Source organism: Lepidochelys kempii, chromosome 6 (genome assembly GCF_965140285.1).
Source record: "Lepidochelys kempii isolate rLepKem1 chromosome 6, rLepKem1.hap1, whole genome shotgun sequence".
NCBI classification, from domain to species: domain Eukaryota; kingdom Metazoa; phylum Chordata; order Testudines; family Cheloniidae; genus Lepidochelys; species Lepidochelys kempii.
This window is the reverse complement of record NC_136385.1, coordinates 95394727-95414455: the sequence shown is the minus strand read 5'-3', so window position 1 is coordinate 95414455 and position 19729 is coordinate 95394727. Positions and strand designations below refer to the sequence as shown.

The window sequence follows — 19729 nt, the reverse complement described above, 5'->3', positions numbered from 1 at the left end:
CTGGCCCATTATCTTTTCAGTCAGGAACTTCAACTTCAACAAAACTCATCGGAAAGCATATTCTCTCTCTCTCTCTATCTTACACACTAGCAGATGAAGTCAGTCCTGGGTGTTTTCTTATGTTTCCTTAAATACCGAGAAGACAACAAAAGATATTTAAAACACCATACACATTGTACTCAATGGGAGTGGAAGGGAAATATACAGAAATATCCCCTTTCTAGGGATGCATCAACTCACACACCTTCCTGGAAAAGACAAAAGGGCAAGGCGGGGGAGGGGGGGGGGGGAGAAACTCAAGAGAAAACAACAGCAGAAGCCTGTGTAGCTGGATTATCTTCCATGTCATATGAAAATACTTTTTCCAAAGTTTGAAAGCGTTTCTTAAGAGCAGCCAGCAGCATATTGCGATTTCCCTCCTCTCCTTTTCAACAACAAAGCAAAGTTCCACCCTCCCTCCCTCTCTCTCTCTTTTCTCTTCTCTTAAAAAAAAAAGTTTTGAGAATTTCACTTTTCTATTCACAGCAGCCCTGGCCAAAGTAAAGCCCTCTTTTACATTGACGTCAAGATCTTTACCAAGATTAGGGTTTCATTTCTGTATTGCAGCAATTAGCCAGGGAATGTATAAAAGGCTTCAGGGAAGCAGGCTAGGACTCCAGAGGGAAAGCACTTTGCACCACAGACAGATAGCGAGAGAGAGGAGGGAGACAGGGGCACACGGAGAGAGGAACAGAAAGTTTGTGTACAAAGACCTTAAAAAAAAAAAAAGTAGCGTTGCACCTGGTAACACCGGTGACACAGAAATTAGAGGTCTGCTTAGTGCTTAAATAGCTGAGAAACAATGGGACAGGAGAGGAAAGTGAACGATCTCTGCTTAAATTGTATAACTGCAGGGAAGTGGAAGCACAGCTGTCTCTGTCTTTAACGGGCTCAAAAGGGCTATTGCATAAGGGAAACATTTTAGTCTCTGAAAAAGGAAAAGCAGCTCAGAACTGAATGAATTTCACGCTGAGTTATGGTTTTGACCAGCTTGAGTATATTTAATCATCCCTGCGGCCGCTGAGAGAAAGAGGCGGGAGGTGGAGGGGGCTGATGAGTTTTTAAAAAATGCCTTTGATTTTATTTTATCTTATTTTTTAAATGAGTGTTCAGGGCAAACAAGGGAGCTGAAGGGAACCCGTTGGGGAGCAGCAGCAGGGAAGATGGGTCTGTTAAGCGTGGATTTGCTGATCGCGCTTCAGATCTTGCCGGTTTTTTTCTCCAATTGCCTCTTTCTTGCACTCTACGACTCTGTGATCCTCTTGAAGCACATGGTGCTGCTGCTGAGTCGGTCTAAAGCGGCGCGTGGCGAGTGGCGAAGAATGCTGACCTCGGAGGGGCTCCGCTGCGTCTGGAATAGCTTCCTTCTGGATGCCTACAAACAGGTGGGTAGGTGGGAAGGGGGACGGAGAGGAGGTAAGAAAAGGCACCCCCGTTCCGGGGGGCGGGGGGGAGCTGTGCGCTCTGCACGATGTTTCCCCTTTGTGCCCTGCCAAAGCTAGAGTTTGGTTTGGCATTAGGGGGAGTGGAAAACAGCTGTTCTTCAGGAGGGCAGGGGACTGGGATTTAACAGACCTTGGTTCTGTGTCCTCCTCTGCCACTGTCTCCCTGTGCAATTTAGGGCCAAGTCATTTAACTTTTCCCTGCCTCCCTTTTTCTAGCTGTACCGGGAGGATAATGGTACTTATCTTTGTAAAGTGCTTTGAGGGTGTTGGATGAAACATATTATATAAGCGCTGAACATTATTAAATACTTTTGTCAACCATTTAACCAGTGCAATATCTTCAGAAGTTATACAAAATTAGGTCTTTAAATAACATCTCAAGGTGATCTGAATGCCCAAGATAGCAAAGGATTAAACATAACCCTATATCATTGTATCATCACTTTTATTCAGCTCATCTGTTAATTTTTGTATTGGGAAGGAGGGCACAGTGACAGTGTGAGTAGGTTTTTAAAAAGAGAGTCCCTTTTCTCTTATGAAAGTGGTGAAAACAGGACATGACAAAGCTTAAAAATAAACCTGTAACCAGCTGAGGGACAGTTGCCTGGTCTTCTTCTTAGCCACATGCACAATGTGCCTCAAGTGGCACGTGACCAGGATTCATCACTGAATTTGGTCCGCTGGTGATTTTGGTTAATAATGCTAATAGCAGTTACACAACACATGCTCTTTCCAAGTTCCACACAAACATTAACTAATGAGTCTGGATAAAACCCCTGAAAGTAACTGTATCCCCACTTGATAGATTGGGAAACTGAGGCACTGAGACATTAAGGATTTTGCTCCAGATTATCCAGCAGGTAAGGGCTTGTCTATGCAAATGCCTTGTTTGCAGCAAACTGGGGCGTGAATATACCCTGCACTAGCCTACTTAGCACCAAGAATCCATGTGGACCCAGCTACCATGTACTAAAAGTTCCCCAGTGCTCTGTAATCTGCTTCCATTTCAAAGAGGGATAGACCAAAGTGCACTAGGGAAATTTTAGTGTGTGGCAGGAGTGTTCAGGTGGACACTTAGCTTGCATCAGGCTAGTGCAGAGTAAATTCACACCATGACTTGCTGTGAACTAAGTATTAATTTAGACAAGGTCTACGAAGCAAAGCTGGGATTAGAAACCAGAAGTTGCTGTCTCGCAGCCTTGTGATCAGTTTATTGGAATGTGCTGTTTTATTAAGATTATTTAAAAACAGAAACCCATTTGATGGACTTAGGTTAATTATCTCTTGTATCCTGTCTGAACCATAGCTATATATCTGCTGAAAATATTTCTTGTTGTGTTACTTCTCCTCCCCCTACAATAGCATTATATATTTACTCTTAAGTAGAGCTGTCGGGAGCTGCTGACAGTGGTGCTTAGTTACTGATTTAGTTTGATATATAGCACCAATTGCATGTCCTGAAACTCATGTACATAATTTTCTATATATAAAACATACAAATTATTTTAGCTATCTCAACCGCAATCAACTCCTTAACTCACCACAATACAAATCAAATATTTGTAAAATATAAGAATTCTAATAACTTCTATCACACTTTAATCTCCAAAACACTTCAGATATTAACTAAATAAATGTCTCCGTGCCCTTGTGAAGTAGGCTGCTAAACGTCATTATTCCCATTTTGCTGCTTGGGGAAGTGAGACAGAAAGATGAACATGCGACTTGATCATGAGTACAGAGGAAACCAGTAGCCGAGCTGTGATTAGCACTCATGTATTCCCAGCTCCTAGGCCTGGGCTCTGAACATTGTGCCTCACATTGGGAGAAGGCTCACACTTTCACTAGCTTCCTGAAGGTGAATGGAAATGTTTTAAAAGTCTCCAAAAAGCCTTATATATATGAAAACTCTTTAACTTCTGTAGTAAGTTACATCAACGTTCAAATGATGCATAATGCACTTTAAAAGAAAGCCATTAAATTGCTTCCGTCTTTCCATTCCTGCCAAGAGCTGAGTTCATGATTCAGTGTTTCCTCATCTTCTACTGATGGCATCACTGACACCTGAAGGAGTGGGTAGCTCTTCACTGGTGTTAGCAAAGAGACTCAAATCTTAACTTCAGGGCTTAGAAGGTAATAAAAAGCCTTTTATTTTACCTTTAAACTGCCTAGAACATGTCAAGCATATCATGTAGGGCGATATCCTGGTCCCAGTGAAGTCAATGGCAAAATTCATATTGACTTCAATAGGGCCAGTATTTTACCCCGCCCCCCCCCGTCTCAAAAGGGGGCAGCGGGTGTGGGGTGGGGATTCCTTCACAGCAGTGACTCTTAAGGAAAGGCTCACAGTGCCTTCACAAAGCACCTGATTGAGTAACGATAGATATCATTGGAAAGATTCCTGTTGACTTCAGTGATGAGGCCCAAAGAACACTGAAGATTCCTGACTGTTGTAGAGGCAGAGGTGAGTATGAGAGCCAAGTTTTAGAGGAGACACGATACATTGAAGGTCAGTATTAAGAATGGAAGAGGAGTAGGTTGTAAATTGCTTGCATATGAATCTCTGGGAGTCTCCTGCCACTTCTGCAGGGGAAGGGAGAAAAAAAGCTAGTTAAATTGAAAGCTAATTTGCTCTGATAAAGTCCACAGGAGACCAAACGTCTGCAGCTCTGTGGCATAAATGTGAACAAACAATGCAAAACAGCGAAATGCATGAACCTAAAGAGTGTTCACCAGGAACTCTCCACAAATGTATAGTTTTCCAAGTCCTGAAACGGATTTTACATGTCAGAACCACTTAACTGCTGTATTCCCAAATCCAGCTGGGCAGAGGGGGTAGATGTCAATCAGATTTAAATATATGCCTAACATTTGGCATGTGCTTAACTGCCTTTCTGAATAAGGGCCTTCTTCACTAGTAATAATACTTTGCAGTTACATAGCGCGTGTCAAATGAGCATCTCAGAGCATTTTACGAATAGTAAGTAAACGCACAAACTCTCTGTGAGGTATGTAAACCCCATTTTACAGATGGGAAAACTGAGGCACAGCTAGTTGAAGTAGACCAAAGCCACACAAAAAGACAGTGGAAGAACCTGGAATGAAACCAAGAGCACCCAGTCCCAGCACCCAGTCTAGTAATAATACTACCTAGCTGTAATGTAGTGCTGTTCTTCATCCGTAAATTTCAAAGCACTTTACAAAGGTATTATTTTACAAAGGGGGAAACTGAGTCAGAAAGAGGTGAAGTAACTTGCTCAAGGTCACCCAGCAGGCCACTGGTGGAGTTGAGACTAGAACTCAGGTCTCCTGTCTCCCAACCCAGTACTCTAGCCACTAGACACACTACCTCTCCAAACAAATTAGTTACCTTTGAAATTTTTAAAAAGAATTTACAGGGGAAAATTGACTAGCATGGATATTGTGAAATAAACTAGTCCGTAATAGCTATTCTGGAATAATTCCATGTGTGGATACTATTCCAGAACAAAAATGATTTTATTCCAGAATAATTACTCTGGCTTGGAAGTGCACTAATGATTGCAGAATAAAGTGACTTTTATTTCAGAACAGTGCCTGCACGGGGAGCTATTCTGGTCAATCGCCATGTAGACAAGCACATAGTACAGGGGTGGGCAAACTACGGCCCGGGGGCTGCATCCGGCCCTTCATATGTTTTAATCCAGCACTCTCCTGCTGGGGAGTGGGCTCTGGGGCTTGCGCTGCTCCAGTGCTCCAGCTGGGGGCTTGCTCCGCTCCATGTGTGCCATGGCTCCGCGTGGCTCCCGGAAGCAGTGGCATGTCCCCACTCTGGCTCCTATGCATAGGGGCAGCCAGGAGCTCTGCATGCTGCCCCTGCCCCAAGTGCCACCCCCGCAGCTCCCACTGGCTGCAGGGGCAGCGCCTGCGGATGGGGCAGTGCACTGAGCCACCTGGCTGTGCCTCTGTGTAGGAGCCGGAGGGGGAACATGCTGCTGCTTCTGGGAGCTGCTTCAAGTAAGTGCCACCTGGATCTTGAACCCTGCCCTGATCCCCCTCCTGCCCTCTGAACCCCTTGGCCCCAGCCCGGAGCACCCTCCTGTACCCCCAACCCTTCATCCCCAGTTCCACCCCAAAACCCATACCCCCAGCCGGAGCCCCCTCCCACACCATACCCCAACCCCCTGCCCCAGCCCAGAGCCCCCTCCCACACCCTGAACTCCTCATTTCTTGTCCCACCCAAGAGCCTGCACCCCCAGCTGGAGCCTTTACTCACCCCCCACACTCCAACCTCCAATTTTGTAAGCATTCATGGCCCGCTATACAATTTCCATCCCCAGATGTGGCCCTCGGGCCAAGAAGTTTGCCCCCCCTGACATAGTACATTACACCCAGATTTGTACTTGTTATTCCTATCTTTCTGATGGGACTTGCTTCTAGTTCTGGAAGATCCCAAATGTTGGACCTCAAAACTGTAAACCTTTTATGTATAAGAAAGCTATTTTAGGTTATTTTAAAAGTGTTTTAAATATGTTAGTTAACATTTTAATCTCCTTTTGTGGACGCTAAACAGCTGAATTCATCATGATGCTAAGGCATATGCCCTTACCAACAGAAGAGTTAAATATTGTTCCAATAACATTTTTCAATCCTTCTATAACAGGCTTTCTGCATTTCTGTAAAATATGAGGCACATAGAGTATACTTGATGTGATGTGAAATAAATGCTTTATTGTCACTCATATGGATGACCTATATAATTAATTCAGAAGCAATATAAATATCCCCCAAACTCTCTCTTTCTCTCTGTGTATGCATGCAGAGAGATATACATGTTTTCCTAGTAATCATTTCACTCACCGTTTCTATGGGGGAACACAGCTGTTTGTAAACAGCACACAGCAACACTACAGAACAGTTAAGAGTAGAAAGCAGTGTCCAAATAATAAAAAGCACCCTCAGCTTTCTCTGAGATGAAGCCTAGTCTGCTAGCTCTGTTAACTCCCATTATAATAGTTAGCCTTATTCTAAAGAACCTCTCTTTGCAACACATCTTGTACGTGCAGTCCATAATTAGGGGTGGTGTAGAGCCATGTTTGACTCATAAGGCTATTACACCCCGTGGCCCTGCTTCCTCGTTGGAGGAGAATAAGGAGGGTGTTATATAAATCGTCAAGCGGGAACAGCGTAGTCACTATCAACAATTAATCTGGCAGATGTTCAAATCAGAAACCAGAACTCAGGAAGTTGTAAGAAATATTCTAATCACAGATAAAATGTGCATGAGAAAATAAACAAACAAACAAACATCAGAGAATTACTCAGTTGTTCCTATTTTTCTGGGGGGAGAGGGTGGAGGGAGGAGGGAAATGAGATCTTATGTAAAATGTTCCAGTGTAAGAGAATGCTGTACATTTGCTAAACAAATAAATCAAAGTATCTATTGTTTGCCCACTGAGGATGTTAAAGTCTTTTATTTTTGCTACTAGATCCTCCCTGGTGATAATGTCCTAACCAAAAGGCTGCCTCAAGTTTCTGCTGCTGCATGCAATAATAGTTTATAACAAGAGGACAATGGAAAAATTCCATTGCAAAGTTAAGAATGGGTATTCCATTAGAAAGCTATGAAGCTCACTGTCCAGTGATTTATAGTTTTCATTTCTAGTCCTCAAAGGGTAGCAGGAAGTAGGGTCTTAAACCTGTCACTTGTCCAAGATTGAATATTGCCTATTCTGCACCTCCGCACCAGTGTAATTTTGAGGGATAATTCTATATTTGGATTGTGTTTTAAATGGAATTTGATTGAAGCAGCTATATTATTTGGAATGTCAGAAGACATTCTCTCTCTCTCTCTCCCCAATACTACAGTGATCAGAATGATATAAATAGTTTGATTGATGGATTGATAGCTAAGTTTATGTGTGCAGTTCTTTCCTGTCTCTAAAAAGGGTTGAACCAAAAGCAAGCTCTCACATAAAGACTCCAGAATTTAGAGAAAGTTTGGATCTGGATCCAATCTTCAGGGGACGGGCCCATCTCTTGATTTAATAGTAGATTAAACCAGTGCTATGAGCTCTGATGGAAGCTCAGTTAAATCATCAGACATACCATCAAACCCATGGCCCTCTTCCCATGTAATAGGTGTACTCATTCCTAGAAGCACCAGCATGCAGCTCAACATCTGGAAGGGTATGACAGCTTCTGACAACATGGATTGCTCAATGGTGTTCTGCAACATTGCAGTGCAATATTTGCAAAGGTAGTATAAAGAGCAAGTGCCCCATTTCCTATTGGTCAGCTTTTCAGCAAAGCACTGGGTTACAATGCTACTTTGGGAGGCTTTTCAGACAGTAGAGCAAAGACCTCTTAGCCCGAACCCTTATTTACTCATCATCTTTGTTTATTTTGACCTGGAGAGTAAGGAAGTGTCTTTCTTTGAATTTTATGGCAATAAGAGGAACTTATGAAATAAGCCCTGTACTAAAAAGGAATTGTCAAATAGTTTTAGGTCCCAAATGTAAGCATTGTGTAGTGTTTAAAAATATTTGTCCCCCCAAACCTGTATTAATAGCACTGATTTTACAAAATGTAACATTAGCAAAATTATTTTCACTGAAATTTTCAAGCACAAATGATGATAAAAGAAACTTAAAACTACTACTACTACTAATAATAACTAAACCTTCCCCTCAGTATTGGGAACCCAAACTCTACAGGGCTTGGGCTTGAACTCCAGAATCGGGAAGTCGGGCTGCCAACTCTTCCCCAAATGCCCCTTTACCTGGACAATATTGTTAACAAATAATAATAATGAAGACCTCAGTCACATCTTGTACATACAGCCCAAAATTAGGGGTGGTGCAGAGCCGTGTTTGACTCACAAGGCCACTACACTCCATGGTCCTGCTTCCCCATGGTTTACTCTCACCTGTCTTTGGAGCATTATGTGCCCCTAGGGGAATATAGAGGGAGTAGAAGTGGAATTCTGCCAGGTCCTTATGTGGGAAGCGAGGACTCCTTATGTGATTCCCCCTGCAGTGTATTCTCATATATGGGCCAGTCATAGTTTGTCCCTAAGTGAGTAAGGAGGGGAGGGTTTGGCCAATGATTTTTATTAGGACTGTCATTTTAATTCTTCTTCTCCCCCATTCCTCTCTCAGCCTCACAGACCTGAACCTAAATAAAGAGCAAGAGCACTGATGAAATCCAGCGTCCCCTGTTCTCCCCATCTTGTACACACTGTTCTAAAAGCAAATGCCCTCTTCCCTGTGGTGAATGAACAGTGGACATTAATGTATACTCTTCCAGGAAGGGACCTTAGGTGATTTATATGCAGTGTGGGATTCCTACACAACTTTGGGTCTTGTAAAAAAGCAAATAATACTAATACTGAATAACCCTGCTGCCAGAGCCTGACAAACATCTGGATGAGGCTCTGAGAAATGACAGGCTCTTCTGGGGCAGCATTTTACTGAATAGAATCAAAGCAAAGAGAAGAACTTGAAATGGAGTTAAGAGCTCAGGGGGTTCTGTCCATAGCCAGTAACTGGGCTCCAATTCCTAATACAGCGTGTCCATATTTAAATGACTAATTAATTATCTGGCAACACCTATATTCTTTAGGGAGCTGATGTAGCCTGATGAGCCTGGCCAGTGGTTCGAAAATCCCTGATGTGGGGCACAAAAGCAATTTTTCAGTGCGCAGGATCCCAAGAGGGATACGTTAGATCTGTTAAAAAGCAAAGCAAAAAGAAAATAAATGAGGAGATGATGTTTTGTCTATGGGGCTTTTCCCAGGCCGTGCGTAAAATGTACAACAAAGTTGGTAGTATGTTCTGTTTCCAGCTTGTGGTTTATGAATAGGTCTTTCTTTTCCTCCCCTTCCCCTTCATTTTGCAGTCGACATGCTAAAGCAGCACTAGTGTTGCTCCCCCTTTCCACTGCACACAACACTCCAGAACAAGATGCCCCGTATCAGAGCAGTCAAATGAGTGCACGTTATTGCTTTGAGGTGGGGAGATCCCTTTGCTTGTGGAGATGGGGGGGGGCTCACCGTTCATGGGCTAGCTTGCTGTCCTCTGAAAGCAGGATCATCCACCTCAGCTTGGGACCCATAAGGCCAGCGTTGACTGACTAAATAGTCAGCACAGAAGTGCGTGATTATATGAATGCTGGAGCCAGAGTTATTGCATGTGAGAGAAGTTCTGCTGGTTTGTTTCTTAGAACATATCTTTTGCCAGCTTTTGTGTAAGATTTCAAAAGCAGTTCGGCTGACTATTATGTGGCTTTTTTGATAGGCATTTTCATTGCGTCAATTTTTTTCCAATAGCTATTTTTTTCCTTTCTGTAATAAATAATGACAACAAAGAGAACAGAAAAGTCCCACAATGCAGATGATCAGTGAGGATGATATTGTCATCCTGTGTCAATCCCGTTCCTGAGTTTGGTGAAATGAAGAGGCCCTTTGGGAACGTCAGAACTTCATCAAGACCAATTAGCGGAGATGTTGCTGCTTGTGTTTAAGCATTAATGACTGGGCAGGGTTGGGTTTTTGGAGTGGCTAACATTGGCATGGAATGAGGCACCGACCTAATTACTCCTCTGCAGGAGGAGAAAATGCCTTGTGAATGCCTGCTTGGCAAGGATGTCTCATTAAAGACAAAGCGGCAAACACAAGCTCTCCTTGAAGCAAAAATTAACATGATAGGTACCCCATTGCCGTTAGACTTTCTTGTGGCTGTGGGAAATAAAATGAGGTTAGCCACACCGGGGAATATCTTGGCTGCTTTTTTGTCTACAGGGTGTCATGGAACCAGTTTTTATTTTGTCTCTAAACCTCATCTTTTTGGTTTGCAAGGAATACTCTTCCTGTGGGAGGCACAGAGAACACCCTTGCATTGTTGGAGAACAGTCACACATGCTAACACCCTTGGCACCAATGTGAAGTAATAATTGAAGGGCACTATTATACTAATGTCCAATTGAAACAATTTTGATTTTTCCCTCCAGGCTTTAGGAATCTATACATTGAAAGTGGCATTTGGTAGAGCTGAATGCAGAGTTGGGAAAGAGGAATTTACTCAGTGAATATAGCCTCTTTTTCCGCCCACATAATATTCATAAGCAGATTGTGGTTTTCCTCAAATGTATTGATGAGTATAAAGCTGGTCAAAAAATGTTCATTCATAATATTTTTCCAAAGTAAAACTGGAAAAATTTGGGCAAAATGAGGCCCATCTACCTCACAGGCACGTTGGGAACTTCTTTAATTAGCTATATGTTCCAGTAGCATTAAATACAACAGTAAAAATTCCCATAAAATCTGTTGGCTTGAAGAGAGAGTCAATGGTCCACCTTGATTATCATTACAAAAGGTTTTCTCCCCTCCGCTCTCCTGCTGGTAATAGCTCATCTTAAGTGATCACTCTCCTTACAGTGTGTATGATAACACCCATTTTTTCATGTTCTGTGTGTATATAAATCTCCTCACTGTATTTTCCACTGAATGCATCCGATGAAGTGAGCTGTAGCTCACGAAAGCTTATGCTCAAATAAATTGGTTAGTCTCTAAGGTGCTACTAATACTCCTTTTCTTTTTAGGGGAAAGGAAGAACAGGTTCAGTGTCAATTACCCTTTGAGAAAGTGGAACTGAACCATGAATGATCATATAATTATGAGGGACAGTTAGGTTTCAGGTGAAGAGGTGGACATCCCTGTACCTACAATGTGCTCATTGCTGGATTTTAGCTGTAATGGAGAAGATTTTTCCCCACATCAGCTGAGCATTCTGCTTTCAACTCTGGTTCTTACTGGTTCTGGCTTTTCAGGAGGCAACGCTTGGTAGTAAAATCTGTGATGACCTCTGTGGGCCAAATTCAGAAGTCCTTAGAGTTCTTACTCAATTGAAACTCCCGCTAGCTTCAGTAAGAGTGTATTTTCTGAATACAGTCTGGATTAGGACCTCAGGATTTGGCCCTATATGAATTCAATCAAAACAGTATTTATTTCTGAACATCATGAGATAGGCAGGAGATGAGAAGAGAGAAACATTGGCAGGGAAATAAAAAGACAATTACGGTGTTGTTATAGAGCTTGATGCCAAGGAGAGATGTGCAGGAGTTGCAGTGCCTGGACTTATTAATTGTCTTTTATAGTATAGTATAGTACTTTGTAATTCCATAACATCTTTCAGAGCACCTTTTAGTCTTTAGTCAATCTTCACAACACCCTTGTGTGATACATACATATTACCTCCATTTTATAGATGGGAAAACTGAGGCACTGATGTGTGCAAGGACTTTCCCACAATCACACAGTGAGTCAGAGTCAGATCTAGCGATAAGGCCATGAACACCTAACTACCATCCACCTCCTTCAGACACTAGACACTCTCTTCTCTCCTCATGCTGCTTCAGGAGAAACACAGCAATGGGAGAAGACACTGGTCTTATACAGATCATTTGCTTAAAACCAGGATCTTTGCAGCATTTTCTGTGTAGGGAGTACACTGTGTTGTCTGAACAGCTGACTGTGTTTGTTTAGTGAGAGCGAACATGAAAGACACTGTGGAAGCAAGTCACAGTAACTCGTCATGTCTTTATTTGTTTTGCCATCAGGTGAAATTGGGAGGAGAAGCCCCAAACTCCAATGTGATCCACATAGCTAATGGCTGCAGCAGCAGCAGTATCAGAAGGAAAAGTGTTGGCGGGAAATATGGAACCAAGTGCCACCTTCTGGATTTTGTCAATTCAGAGCGCCCGCTGGTGGTTAACTTTGGTTCAGCCACCTGACCCCCATTCACGAGCCAGCTGTCGGCCTTCGGCAAGCTGGTGGAGGAGTTCTCAGGTGTGGCTGATTTCCTGTTGGTCTACATTGATGAGGCTCACCCATCGGATGGCTGGGCCGCCCCTGGGATCTCTTCCTCCTCGTTTGAGGTGAGGAAACACAGGAACCAGGAAGACCGATGTGCTGCTGCTCACCAGCTTCTGGAACGGTTTTCCTTGCCACCCCAGTGCCAAGTGGTAGCTGACTGCATGGACAATAATGCCAATGTGGCCTATGGGGTCTCCTTCGAGCGAGTGTGCATTGTGCAGAGACAGAAAATTGCCTACCTGGGGGGCAAGGGCCCCTTTTTCTACAACCTCCAGGAAGTCCGGCTTTGGCTGGAGCAAAACTTCAGCAAGAGATGAAATCCAGCCTAAGATGAGCGAAGTGTGTCAAGAGCCTTGTCCCTTTAAAGTGATATAAAAGGGAAAAAAACACACAGTTTTACAATAGGTCTTTTTGGGCCTGTTGCAGGAGAACAGGTTCAATAATAAGGTCAAATGAATGCAAGCTAGGAAAAAAATAAATAAATAAACCCAGCACATAAAAAGAGAATTGTGTGAGACAACCCTACTCCTGCCTTGTTAACAGGACAGAAAAGGCCACTGTGAAAAGTGCTGTGAAAAGTGCTTTTCATACTGTGAAAAGTGCATGAAAGGTGGTGGGATGAGATTTCTCTCCCACCCTTTTCACAACATGTTGACTTTAGGTTGAGAAGAAAGCATTGCTTCCTGGAAGGCGATTTTGCGGAGAGGCAACCTCATGTATTTGATCAGGGACCATCTCATTTTTCCATTGAGGCCTGTGTAGGAAGCTTGCCAGCAGCCTGAGACCTTCAATTAATTTGCAAAAAATGGAGTGGATTATGGCTGCCTTCCTGTTTTGATACAGAGGTATGACCCAGCAGAGAGTGCAAGATCCACCATGCAGTGCAAACTGCCTGCTCAGTACAAGATGAAACATTGTATGTGGTTCTTGGTACTCTCTACAGGTAGCTTCTCTCAATTGTGTGTGTGTACAGTACACACACACATACACACACTCTTAGGCCTCTGTATGTTAACAATTATATTGGCAGCAGGCCACACCATAAAACTCCATAGGCTGCATTTGGCTCTCAGGCTGCACATTGGTCACCACTGTGAGAGAGAGAGTGAAGGAAAGAGGTGATGGGTGGGGGGGGAGAAGAAGGATACAGAGGAAAGAGGCTGCAAGATCCTAAGATCAAAGGAGTGAGGGAGAAAGAAACAGAGATTGTGTAATAAAACTATAACTTTTGCCTTTGAAAATTCAGAAAGTGGGATGGTTTGTCACGAACACACACACACACATATACACACGCATAGTTCATGCCCAGGGCAAGAAAGAAGAGTTCAGCTGATGCCAGCCTTCAATATGTGGAACTGAAAAAATGTATTTATCAGTGCTTTCTTCTTTTTCTTTCTTAAACAGAAACAGCAGAGAGAGAGAATTAGGGGTTATTTTGTGTTTATTTTAGTAAAAGTAATTTATTTCTTTTGACATAGCAGGCATATTTTTGAGCAGGGGGGACTTACACACCAGTTTACCTCATTGGAATTGAAACCTGTCCAGTTGATTACCCTGTTAAAGTGCTCAAGTTGATTTTTGCTATCCTAAATGCCTGCATTTAGTTTACAGCCATATTAGTTCATTGGAAAGTTAAACAGTCTTTAGCCTCAGTAACTGCAATTCTGTTGGGCAGGATAGCATTTTGTTCATGTTTCATTCTTCTTCTCAGAAGCCTTTCGGGGGAAAAAAAAAAACCCACCACGCTGGTCTCACAGTCACCACCTTATTTCTCTGAAGAGGTTAAGGATGAACTGAGTGAATTATCAAGAACAATTGTAACAAATGGCTGGGTTTCTCAAGAATGGCTGAGGGGAATATTCCGAAGTATATTTAAAGAGACACTGTCAACTTAGTCTAGGCCTTAAATATGTTGAGGTTTTGTAAAAAATTAAAGGATTTTACAAAACCTAACACAAATGGACATGCTTCCATTGTGCTAGTACATGAAAATTGGGAAGTGAAACTGACTAATTACAAGAGTGAACCTGACCAGCCTAGTTTCACAGTCCAAGCTGAGAGAAATGCAAAACAAGCAAACAGCATAAAGTGGGGAAAATTAAAGAAGAATATTAAATCTCTTACCCTGCCAATCATCTGAGATGTTAGTACAGACACAGGGATGAACTGAAAAAAAAAAAAAAAAGAGAAATTTCTATTTTACAGTGTCCCTTTAATCACACATGGCATATTTCCTTTTGTTTTGGTGTGAGTCAATTCAGCTAATTCACATGGCATTTTTTTAAAAATCTGGCTCTTTGAAGCACAGACATGACATTTTGACAGCTGTGTGAGTGTGATTTCTTATGCATCCAGGTTCATGCCTCCCCCCGGATGCATACACAAACCTTGGTAATGCATCCCAGAGAAACTGGCGGGGAATGGACTTCAGAGAGCCAAGTTCAGCTGGGTGGACGGAAGAGCATGGTACTCCTGTATTTCAAGATTTCATAACTGCTCTAAGTAATTTGTGATGAGGGGGGGAAAAAGGGAAGATGACATACACCGTTGTCGTCTTTAGGGTGGGCCAAGGGTATTTAGTAAGAGGTAAGAAGAAAAAAACGAATAATGGAAAATGTAGGCTGAATATTCATCTCCTCCAATGTCCACCTTCTGGTATCGAAGCCTGACTTTTCAGACCATTCAGTGAAGTGGTCATGACTTACCAATTATTACGGTAGATTGCTACACATTTGTATGACTGTGTGGGAGAGCCACCTTAAACCTATGAACACAGAAACATAGGAATTTCCTACTGGATCAGATAACTAGTTCATCTAGTGCAGTATCCTATCTCCAATAGCGTCCAGATGCTTTAAAAGAAGGTGCAAGAATCCCTATGCTGGACCATTCTGAAGTAACCTGTCCACAGGAGTTACTTGTTCGTAACCACAGACAGTTAATGATTGGCTTGTGCCCTTATAAGTTTTATCCTTCCTAGTAAAAAAAAAAAAGAAAAAAAAAAAAAGAGGAGTCCTTGTGGCATCCAAATACATGTGTTAGTCTCTAAGGTGCCACAAGGACTACTCATTCTTTTTGCTGATACAGACTAACATGGCTACCATTCTGAAACCTGTCATCCTTTCGAGTGTGACTGCAGATGTCCTCATTATCCATATATATGCCCGGTCCTTTTTGGGAATTCTATGAAGAATTTGAGCTCAATTATGTCTTGTGGCAGTGAACCGGATGATCAAAATACATCCTGTGTTTTATTTTGCTTTAAATCCTTTTATCAAATTTGTTGCCTTTCAATTTAATTGAATTTCCCCTTGATCTTGTATTATGAGACAGAGTAAATAGGGGCACCCAATTTTCCTTCTGTGTGCCATTTATTATTTTGTATACTTTTGATGCAAGTCTTATTTGTGTCCTTTCTAAACAAAACAAGCCTAATCTTTCAATTCCCTCATATGGGTCCATATCTCTTATCATTTCCTCCCATTTCTGGACTCCTTCTGTTTTTGCTTAACTATACCTTTTTCAGGTAGGGTGACCAGAGCTGAAAATAGTATTCCAGATGAAGACATGCAGTGGGTATATATAATAATGTAATATTTTCAATGTTATTTTCTATCCCATTCTTCAGATATCATTCCATAACTGCTTCAGGCTATAACCCGATGTGCCTTGTAAAGCTTAAACTTTTCTTTCTTTCTTTCTTTCTTTCTTTCTTTCTTTCTTTCTTTCTTTCTTTCTTTCTTTCTTTCTTTCTTTCTTTCTTTCTTTCTTTCTTTCTTTTTCTTCAATCTGGGGCTTTTAGCATTGTCTATGTTGTCTGTCTGTGAAATGCCAACCCAAGTGTCTAATATGACTGTTGAAACATATCTTAAAATCACAAGAAGGAGTCTGAATTAATAACTCTAATACTCCTTTGCATAGCTAAAGTCACCGTAATTTCGCATAGCTTTTTTTCTCCTTTTTGGATTTCTACTATTTTGTCACTCTCTCATGTGCAGTATCTTGTTATTCATAGATGGGTTTTCATTGCACAGCAAGGGGATTATAAAACTGGCTTCTGTAAATAGACAATCCTCAAGGATCAGAACTTTCTTTCTTGGCAACATGAATTTCTGACCCTGGCCAAAATGCAAAGATGCTGGCAACCTCTGTGGTTATCATTACAGGGATACATTTTGTAAATTGGTTTGATCCCTCCAGAAGACATATGGCCAAAAAGCAGAGGGGGATATTTTCAATAGAAAATAAATTAGCTTAAGAGAAGAAGGTGTTTTCTCTTTTATAAGTGATTAATAGAAACATTGAATACAATTCCTTTAATTTTTTGGTGATATAAAAGGGCACAACTTTTAGAAAAGGTTTAAAAATTGATGAAATAATGTCACCATTAATGATACAAATAGACACATATGGGTAAGATTAACTTCTGAAGTTATGTTAGCAGGATTAAAAAAAATTAAAAGTCATTAGGCTGTAAACTGATTGCTAGGTAGAGTCAGGAAGGAATTTTGTTACTAACTTGGGATAATTGGCATAATTATGCATAATTGGCCAGGTGCATTGTGAGGTTGGGTTTGCCTTTGTCTGTACCTTTAAACAAGGCATCTGCTGGACCAGAATAACTATTGTTTATTCCAGTATGGCAAATTTTATATTCTGAAGTTGAATAGAATTCACAGAAGAGGCTGGTGCCTGAAAATATTCCAGAAAGTCACTGCACAGAATAGGGAATTCAGTGCTATCTCTTGACAGTAGCTGGGGATTGTTAATTGTTTTTAAAAATATCCTAGCATGCCTGCAGAGTCACTTTGGACCTGATTCTCAACAGACGTTTGCCTTGTATCATTGCAAAATAAGTGTAAGTGACACCACCAGAATTATAGCTTTTTGCTCCTCCTTTGTACTTGTGTAAATGATGACACAAGGTGAAAGGCAGTGGAGGATCAGGCCCGGCACATTTAAAAAGGAAAAATGCATGGCAAAATGTATGTCACTGAACAGCTGTGCTAAGGACTTCGAAAGGCTAAAGGCGATTATTCTTCTGAAGGTTGACTAGATGGAGAAATCCACGAAGCTTCTTAAAAATGTCTCAGTGGTGTGTGTGAGATCTTTATATGTTGTTGGGTGTAGGATTAAGATTTTTAACACATTCAGTACTATAACCAAAGCAATAAAAGAGGTATCAGGTAGGGAATAATGGCCAGTTTTGTTCGACTCTACACCATATCAATGCACGACCCATATGCAGCAAACTACAGGCCTGAATTCTGGGCTGTACAGATGGGGGATGAAGGCAAGGTAGGGATGCTAGTGTGCTCATGAAGACCGCTAACAAAAGAGTAACTAACTCCGTTGGCGTTCAGATGCTATCACACTGGTATTTCTTTCTGCGTTTTGCTGTCTCTGTTTGGAGGGTCTGCTTGATGTCCATTCATTTGAGTGCTGTGGGTAGAGACGTGTTTGTGTGTGCATCATTGTTTAGATGTCAGAAATATACTTCATAGGAGAACCAGCAAAAATGTGTTATAATATTGGTGCTCTGTGGAATGTGTGCTTTTTAGATTTGTTTTTTTTTTCTTGTATTTTAATAAAATCTAAAGGCAAAAATATTCTGTCTTCTTTGGTCTTTTTTTATTTTTAAATATAGAGTGCTACAGGTCAGTGAAAGTATGAATGATTGTTTTTTTGATAGAACGGCCTGTCCTGCAATGGTTAGATCTCGACCTATATGGACAAAACATAAATGTCAGGATCTGTGTTTTTCTTTGTTTAATCTCTGACTAGAGCTTTTTCTGAGAAAGATAAGACAGAGCAATTTGAAAACACCTAGGATGATGTTTAATATGCACAGTACAAGCAACATTTCCAAAAATATGAGCTTGAGGAAAGCACACAAAACACTACATTGCATGTGAAAATTTTCATATGCATCTTGCATTTGTGTGTGCAATGTAATATGCATCCAGTATGTATACATGCAGCTATATTTTCAAAGGGTAGCATTAAAGAGCAAAAATCTACTGCACACCAAAATGAGTGAGCAAAACTCAGTGCTTGATTGAGAAGTTATCCCATGAACAGAACGGCTTAAAATGAGATTGCTCAGCACCTTACAGGATCGGGACCAACATTACTTGGGGATATATTTGATTTTTAGCTTTTTCCAACTACATGTTAACATGTTACAGCAAGTTTTGAAAATCTCAGTCACTGTACCCAAAACCAAATGTGAAAATACACCTAGAATGAAAAAGGACAAAACAAGTTACTGAAAAAGAAAAGTAGTAACAATGTAAATCCTACAAAAAGAAAAGAAGTACTAGTGGCACCTTAGAGACGAACCAATTTATTTGAGCATAAGCTTTTGTGAGCTACAATAAATAAATAAATTGGTTCGTCTCTAAGGTGCCACAAGTACTCCTTTTCTTTTTGCGAATACAGACTAACACGGCTGCTACTCTGAAATGTTAATCCTACCTAACTGCACTGTCCTTCGACATTGGTGAGGCCTCATCTGGAGTACTGTGTCCAGTTTTGGGCCCCACACTACAAGAAGGATGTGGATAAATTGGAGAGAGTCCAGCGAAGGGCAACAAAAATGATTAGGGGTCTGGAACACATGACTTATGAGGAGAGGCTGAGGGAACTGGGATTGTTTAGTCTGCAGAAGAGAAGAATGAGGGGGGATTTGATAGCTGCTTTCAACTACCTGAGAGGTGGTTCCAGAGAGGATGGTTCTAGACTATTCTCAGTGGTAGAAGAGGACAGGATAAGGAGTAATGGTCTCAAGTTGCAGTGGGGGAGGTTTAGGTTGGATATTAGGAAAAACTTTTTCACTAGGAGGGTGGTGAAACACTGGAATGCGTTGCCTAGGGAGGTGGTAGAATCTCCTTCCTTAGAAGTTTTTAAGGTCAGGCTTGACAAAGCCTTGGCTGGGATGATTTAATTGGGGATTGGTCCTGCTTTGAGCAGGGGGTTGGACTAGATGACCTTCTGAGGTCCTTTCCAACCCTGATATTCTATGATTCTATGATTCCTGAGGACATCCACTCTAATATCCTGACCATGGCTTTGGAACAACCAAAGAAGAAACTATTCCTAGAAAATCCACCCCAGGTTTTTTAAAACAATCCTGTAAACATTAGGAGAGGACTTGGCATGCTTATTCACAGAGCTCCCATTGTGAGCATTATTGAGAAAGCCCATAGTTTACCTACTCTCATTATCAAGTCTCAGTGCTTTGATTTAAGGTGCTTCTCTTCAAGCCTGGGACATAAGAGTAACAAACACAATAATAGTAGAAATGCCTTAAAAGGTCTGATTCATCTCACACTAGTGTAAGACAGGTGCAGCTCTGCAGAAGTAAATGGCCTTTTACTGGGGTAAAACCAAC

The 19729-nt window shown here is 41.6% G+C and overlaps 1 protein-coding gene across 2 annotated transcripts; it reads left to right on the top strand.

Moving 5' to 3' along the window:
• Positions 1 to 665: 665 nt before the first annotated feature.
• DIO2 (iodothyronine deiodinase 2) lies at positions 666 to 17945 on the top strand. 2 transcript variants are annotated; one of them, XM_073349329.2, is made up of 2 exons: positions 666 to 1424; positions 12081 to 17945. In XM_073349329.2, exons 1-2 carry the CDS (start codon positions 1203 to 1205, stop codon positions 12663 to 12665), a joined length of 807 nt encoding a protein of 268 aa, XP_073205430.1. In that variant the 5' UTR covers positions 666 to 1202; the 3' UTR covers positions 12666 to 17945. The 2 variants fall into 2 exon arrangements, with proteins under 2 accessions (XP_073205430.1, XP_073205431.1); XM_073349330.1 differs by having other exon boundaries at positions 12081 to 12653.
• Positions 17946 to 19729: the final 1784 nt, after the last annotated feature.